At 39.3% G+C, this 7,946-nt stretch overlaps 1 protein-coding gene across 1 annotated transcript; it reads left to right on the top strand.

The window, feature by feature from the left end:
• The first annotated feature begins 3,851 nt into the window (after window positions 1-3,851).
• CHRM5 (cholinergic receptor muscarinic 5) lies at window positions 3,852-5,441 on the top strand. The gene has a single exon (XM_044436613.1). It carries the CDS (start codon window positions 3,852-3,854, stop codon window positions 5,439-5,441), a length of 1,590 nt encoding a protein of 529 aa, XP_044292548.1.
• The last annotated feature ends 2,505 nt before the right edge of the window (window positions 5,442-7,946 follow it).

Raw genomic sequence — 7,946 nt, 5'->3', positions numbered from 1 at the left:
CACAAAACACTGAGACGAGACCTGCAGTAATGCAAACTGATGGAGTGACCATTTGATTTGTATTTTGAAGCTCTGAACACAAGCCTGTGCTCTTTGGCTTCTTCATGGTAGAACGAAGGATCAAGATCTTAGCAATTACTGAATGATCATTGTTTGCATTTTAATAGTATCTTGGAAACATTGTTCTTATTATACTTTTGCAATTTTTTACTACTTCACTATCTTAATTTCATTACTTCTTTACTGCCACTTTTACCTCACTCAAAATTGTATTCCTTTCATCAAGAATATGCTTTTAAAGATTATTCAGGAAAATGAATGCAATATTTCCCTGTGTTCCCTGTGTGAAGTATTCATGATACATTAAAAATCCAGTTTTGGGTAAAGCAGATATTATTTCCAAGGACCATTTCACACATGTCTCTAGAAATCATACTCTGAGCCTCTCTTGTGCTATTTGTTCTATGCATAAAAGATGTTAGCATCTGGTTCAGAATTAGTGGGAGGGGGAAGCCATTTTAAAATTGAATATGCATTATGGCCAATGAGATTTTAGATTTGTGTTAGAAACTAATTTAAGGGAAAACTGATTTAAGCTTCACCTTTGAAAATGTCCAAATGTTTCCATAGAGCATCCTCAGGAAAATTGTTCCATCACAAAAAGAGGCCTGTGCTTCCTGGAACTGGTAGAAGCCTTATGCAACTAAACACTACCTCAGTCAACATATGCCAGTTTCAAGAAATCAGTCTCCCCCACCACCTTCCTAACATAACAGGTGACAGTTAACCCCATACTGTTGCTGCAAAAACTGACTATTTAATGACAAGTAACATACTCAAGGGACTGCAGGTGTCGCAGTGGTTTAATCCGCTGTGCTGCTTGGCTGGTTGATCGGAAGGTTGCTGGTTCAAATCTGCACAATGGAGTGAGTTCCCGTTGCTCCGTCCCAGCTCCTGTCAACCTTGCAGTTCGAAAGCATGCAAATGCAAGTAGATAAAAAAGTACCACTTCGGTGGGCAGGTAACAGCGTTCCGTGCACTTCAGTGTTTATTCATGCCGGCCACATGGCCACAGAGACTGTCTGCAGATAAACACTGGCTCCCTTGGATAGGAAATGGAGATGAACACCGCCCCCTAGAGTCAGACATGACTAGACTTCACGTCAAGGGGAAACCTTTACCATTACCTAACATACTCAAATGAAGACAGGGAGCACTCATCCCCAAGGCAAACAGTGCCACTCCAAATAACATCCTGGGATATTTTACGTGTTCCTTGTGCATTACTATCAAGTGCATGCCAGGTGGGAATTTAAAAACTATAATGTTAATTAACATTTTGCTGTCAAACTTTGTTGCATTTGCAACAAACCTACCAGAAGGAATTATCCATGTAAGGCAAACTTCAGCCACATATACAATGGTTATTTGGTATGAATGCAGCTGGAGGACAATCTCTATAACTTCCTTTAAGAGTGAGGGATAACCTAGGTTGGGAGTCTGTAGACCACTTATAACAGCACTGTGTAGGGGGACAGTAGATAAAGAATTGTTGTTACTCTTTGGTAGACTCATCTCTGAAGAACAACAGGAAATAATCAAAGAATGGGGTTATGATAGATGGAGCTAAGAAAGAACAAGAAAGGCATTGCATTTGCAACAAGTTAGAGAGGGATGAATAGAGAGCCATAAGCTATTTTCCATCCACCTTGTGTTTGTGTGTGTGGGGGAGGGGGGGTGGAGCTGAAAAACATAAGTTAAGAAATACATGTTTAAAATTTGGTGCCATTGTTATGACCAGCCTGGAAGGACTCACTTCATCATACCATACTGACTCCATCTTACTCAGGTCCAAGAAACAGAAATCTGCAATCAGCAGCAGGTCTCTGCTTAAGTGAAAAGCCATGTCATCTTTAGGCCAAGTGCTGCCACTTACTCAGCCTATTAAATAGCAAACTGTCCAGTTGCCTCAACAATTAAGCTTTCTAGAGCCTGTCTCAGAGATGGGAATGAGACAGTAGCAAATGGTTAACAAGCAAAAAATGAGATTCTTCTGGAATCTCAGGCAAAAGGGGAGAGACCAGAAAAGTTATATTGCACTAGAAGAGGAAATTTGGGGGGGGGGGGGTCTTTCTCTTGCAGCAGAGGCACCACAAGCAAGTTTCCCAAGAAACAGGGGAGCTTTGGGGAAGCACATGGCTTCTCTGGGACAGATGCCCATGTGCAGTTCTTGAAAACCAAAGTGGGGAAGACCTGACACAGGCATAAGAACTTCACTACATACCTCATGGGTCTTCAAAGGTCTAGTCCGGTGGTTTGCACAGAACTGTGCTAACTAGATTGTACTTTTCCATTTTTGTTTTTTGCTGCTGATTTGATACTTTGAGCTGCCTATTAGTGTTTTGCTCAGAATCTGACCAATTTTTCCTCATTCTGTACTTTCCCTGAATCCTTAATAAATCTTTTACCTTGTTTTTACCAAAACCCTGGCTGTGTGCTTTGGGAGTGAAAAAAGAAGAAACTTACAAGGGGCACGCCACAATTTTGGGTCACACTAATGCTATTTCAATGCCCATTTTACATGCTGTGTTCTGAGCAAAATCTGTAATCAGCTGTGCTGCTTTAAGGAGGGTTGTCTAACATAAGCCCAGCATAAGGGGCCCCAGTGGGATCCTTGACCAGTCATTCCCATGGGGCTGAGAGAGCTTAAGAATAAAAAAGACTGGGTTTGTTTTATCCTTGGTAGTAGCAGTTAGTCCTTTTAGTCCTACTACATCCTCAGATAGGGTTTCCTGCAGCCATCAAGTCATCAAGTCACAACCAGGCAAGGTATCAGAATGATTAAGGGTGCAGTCCTACACACACTTTGAGTTCAGTAGAGGAATCAGGCCTGGCCAGGTTTTATATCCTTCTCTGCCATGAAATTTACAGGATGAATTCACAGAGCCTATAGGAATAGGGCAGTATATAAATATTAAGATTATAAATAAATAAATTTAGGCAAGTCACTGACTCTGTATCTATCCTACCTCACAAGGTGAGCAGGAGGAGGATCATGCACAGTCACTTGTGATTCTTGAATGAAAGGAGAAGATATACATTTAACTAATAAATATATAAACTAAGCTAATGTGATACATTTGTAGATTAATTTCCCCCCAAAGGGTTAAATCTCAGACAGAGATTATTTAATTCTTCCTCTCTGAGATGTAATTGCAATGCATATCGTCTAGCCCATGTATCTTTTAGCTCCTGTTGGCATTATTCAGAGCTTTGTTGTTGTTTAGGGCTAATTACCATAAGAGAAACAATTTTTTTATCAGGAGTGCAGTCAGAACAGTTTAAACCTTGCTTAGGAAAGTTGTCCCCAAACCATTCCTGCTAGCGTTAAAAAAAAAAAAACTGATGTGGTTTTTAATGACACAATTTGCTTCATGTCTAGTTTGGTCCATGTTGGTTTAAAAAAAATACAAAATATACTGAACTATTCATCTTAAATAGTTAAACTAATTGTTCAAGGAATAAACAGACTTATGTCTGATGATGAGTTCTACATAAAGCTACCTTTATACAGCAACAGATATTTGATTGGATGACAGATATTGCCAAATCTGTTTTGTATCTCTAAATTGAATACTTACTTAATTGATCGTTAAATATCTTTGAGCATAATTAATAATTGAAATTGTGTGATTGTTTTAACAATTTTCTTGTGCTAAGTATATTAGGCAGGTGCTTCTTACTGTTTTATGAGCTTTCTTTCTCTTCTCATTAAAAAGGTATCTTCAAAGTACAGATGAAGAAGCTGGAGCAACTTAGAAGAGGCTGATATTAATACGCCAGGAAAAAGAATGGAAGAAAAGTTACACAGCAATTCAACCATTGTCAATGGTACAGCTGCTAACCATAAACCATTAGAAGGTCATAGCCTTTGGGAAGTAATTACCATTGCTACTGTAACAGCCATTTTAAGCTTAATAACTATAGTGGGGAACGTCCTTGTAATGATATCCTTCAAAGTCAACAGCCAGCTCAAGACAGTGAACAATTACTATTTACTCAGTCTTGCCTGTGCAGACCTAATCATTGGAATATTTTCTATGAATCTTTATACATCCTACATATTAATAGGACACTGGTCTCTTGGAAGTCTGGCATGTGATTTGTGGCTTGCCCTGGATTACGTAGCTAGCAATGCCTCAGTAATGAATTTGCTAGTTATCAGCTTTGACCGATATTTTTCTATTACACGGCCATTAACCTACAGAGCTAAACGTACACCCAAAAGGGCTGGCATTATGATTGGTCTAGCTTGGCTAATTTCTTTTATTTTGTGGGCACCTGTGATCTTATGCTGGCAGTACTTTGTAGGGGAACGGACTGTCCCACCTGGAGAATGCCAGATACAATTTTTGTATGAACCCATTATCACCTTTGGTACTGCAATTGCTGCATTCTATATCCCAGTTTCAGTGATGACTATTTTATATTGCCGCATTTATAAAGAGACTGAAAAACGGACCAAGGACCTGGCTGAACTTCAAGGTTCCAGTTCCGTGGCTGAGTTCGAAATGATTAAGCCTCAACAATCTCTACTGAAGTCCTGCTTTAGTTGCAAGCAACAAAATTTAGCCAAAAGAGAGAGATGCCAGGCTTCATGGTCTTCATCTAGCCGAAGCACCTCTGCTACAGGAAAAGCATCCCAGATCCAAAATACTTGTCAAGACTGGTCCAAGGCAGACCAGCTAACTACCTGCAGCAGCTATGCATCATCAGAAGAGGAGGATAAACATGCCTCCGACCCAGTCTTTCAGGTAGCTTATAAGACCCCAGTAAAAGGAAGTGGTGATGAACCTAAAGAGGAGAAAAAGGAAGCTTTTTTCAAAGACCATCCTAGGGAAACTGACTATGATACTGAGAAATACTTTTTAACGCCAACCAAGGGTCACGTTCAAAAAGGTAATAAATGTCTGGCTTATAAGTTCCGTTTGGTGGTTAAAGCCGATGGTGCACCAGAAGCTAACAATGGCTGCCGAAAAGTAAAAATCACACCTTGTTCTGCTAGTTTATCCAAGGACACTTCTATCAAAAACATGGATCCAAATATAAATAATCAGATTACAAAAAGAAAAAGGATGGTTCTTATAAAGGAGCGCAAAGCAGCCCAGACTTTAAGTGCCATTCTTCTAGCCTTCATAATAACTTGGACCCCCTACAATATAATGGTTTTGGTCTCCACATTCTGCTCAGATTGCATTCCTCCAACTTTGTGGCACCTTGGCTATTGGCTCTGCTATGTGAATAGTACAGTTAATCCCATCTGTTATGCTCTCTGTAACAAAACCTTCAGAAAAACCTTTAAGTTGTTGCTGTTCTGTCAATGGAAGAAGAAGAAGATGGAAGAAAAGTTATACTGGCAGGGTAATACAAAGCTGCCTTAATTTAAATTAAAGATTTTGAAAATAATTGATCTTGGCCAAGTACTGTAAATTAAATTGGTTGCAAATATTTCTTTGTAAATGTGTTGCTTTAAATATCTAGAGACAAAAGAAGTGAAATTAATGTGATGATAAATATATACGTATGGCTATGAAGGAAGCAGCCACAACAGTGAACATTTCTACCATTGTGACTACTCAGCAGAGCATTATTAATGTTGATATCATAGAAAGCATTCTTCCACATTTCTGCCAAATAAAGTGGCACTTTAAAACAATTTAATGATTGATGATGGAGTAGACCCATGCATTCGTCAAGCCCACCTTCGTGGAAAGTAACATATGCCTTCCCAATATTTCTCTTTGTTCAGTTTAGTTGTAGGTCTCCTTGCATCCCTTTCACTGCAAAATTGTCTCTTAACTGAATGGAAGCACATGGAAAGCAAGTATCACTGGATAAAAATAATTGGTTTCAACTGGACAAACTTGTTCACAGAGTTCATTCTGAGGCTATAAAAACTATCTAAGTTTTTCTAGGGAGGTTGAGAGAATGCTTGTAGGGAAAAGACTGTATGATGCCCTTTGAAAGTGAATAAGCCTGTGGCAGTACCAATGTGGTTGGAGAATTTATCTTTCTTGGAAACAAGGGTCATAATTAATTGTCTTTTCAATGTTATTGATTCATATTTCAATAGCTCTGAAGGTGTTTAATTATTAAAACCCAGGTTTAAGTCTGAACAATGCAAAATGAACTGACTTTATGTACTACATTTCTACTGCCTGCAATCTAATATATGACTTCTAAGGAAAAAGTAAAATAACTTATGTACTTATTATCATCCTGAATAACTATTTTAGCACCCAATCTTAAACACATTTTACTGAAAGAAAGAGCTGCTTTCTGTCTGGTAATCTCTGAGCAGGTTTTCTGTTATTTTTTTACAGAAACCTGCCTTCTGCCTAGTATTTTCTAGCACATTAGCAATGAAATCCTATACTTGCAAATAAGCTCCATTGAGTTCAATAGGGACTTACTCTCAAGAAAGTGAGTATGCAAATGCAGCCTAAGCAACCTACATACCCCTTTGACTTCTTTCAGGTATCTGTGCTCAAGATAGAAGCCTTTTGGAATCTGCTGAAATGTGTTGATGAGTAAGGTTATTACAATGCTCTCTGTAACCATACTACATTTATCCACCAATATCTGGTTTTAAATTTGGGACTTTGCACCCTGATCTGAAATCACTTTGGAGGCAGGGAAAGGAATTAGTTCAAATTAATAAAACTACTAATCTGTTTGCAAGGACCCTGTTTAAATAGAATTGCTATTGCTTGGAGGATACAAAACATTCTGCTTGTGAAACATATATTTTAACTACTACAAAAGTAGCACTTTAAAACTAAGAGAGTTTTGCAAACATTTACTCTTTGAATAGTTTTGAGCCGCTTTCTTTATGACTGAAACAGAAAGGTTAACAAATTGAAAAAGAGAGGAGTAAAACCATCTGCCTCTCCATCCTTTGAATTTTTGGTGGCAATACTTGGATGCCTAAACCCACAACACAAGTAGGATGTCCATCAGGCATCATCTGAAAGTTGCTGAATCTATTGTATGGCTATTTTAGGCATATGCACTTAAAACACAAAGCTGCTTTTTTAGAGAAAAGGATCAGATGAAATAAAAGCGGTAACTGTAATAACTACAGAGTAACTGAAAAGCCAAAAAGTGCAGAGTACAATCCTCTGGACATCATCTGGGAGGGCTACAGGATTAGTTAGAATCCCTGCTCCACAATCCTGTAATTTTAGGGCAAGGACTCCAAAGGCTGAGCACAACCCTACCCTCCTTGCAACTAGTGCATTAGGAACTGTGCCCACTGTTCTCCCCAAGGTTGCACCAGGGGCTTGGAAAGGGAAAGGGGGAGTTGCCAGGAGGCAGGGAAGGGAGGAGCCTGGGGCCAGAAACTTGTAGCATTTCCAGTCAGCATTCCAGTCACCTTCCCTCCTCCTTCCCAACACGTTGTCTGGATGGCTGAAAATGCCTATTTGGGTAAAATGTTTAGTGTGAGGCTCAGAAGACTTGTTCTGGGTATTGGATGTACATAAGCCCCTGAATTCAGAAACTTAGATGCTCCAAGGGCATGGGATATAGGATAGCACCCTTTGTCATTCTTAAAGTACCACTTTAAGAAGTATTTAAAATGCTTAGACAGAAAAAGTCCAAAAAACACCACACTTGCAGTCATAGGCTTTTCTTTCTTTCAATATATCTACAGGATTGTGCATTAAAGATACACTAATTAAGTTTCATTGAGTTGAGTGGTTCTGGATCCAACATTATGGACATAACTACCATGGGTCTGATCTATAGTTACAACCAAGGAAGGACAAGAGCAAATAGAGCCTTTCCTGCCTCACCCTCTCCCCAGTCACTCCTTGAGTGTGGTGGGTTGGGGTTGAGAAGGAAGGGAGGGAAGAGGCAGAAGCACTTTGCATGATCAGAGCTCA

Source organism: Varanus komodoensis, unplaced genomic scaffold, assembly GCF_004798865.1.
Source record: "Varanus komodoensis strain SLA01 unplaced genomic scaffold, ASM479886v1 scaffold3, whole genome shotgun sequence".
In the NCBI taxonomy this organism is placed as follows: Eukaryota; Metazoa; Chordata; class Lepidosauria; order Squamata; family Varanidae; genus Varanus; species Varanus komodoensis.
The sequence above is the reverse complement of the archived record's forward strand: the minus strand, read 5'-3'. Positions and strand labels throughout refer to the sequence as shown.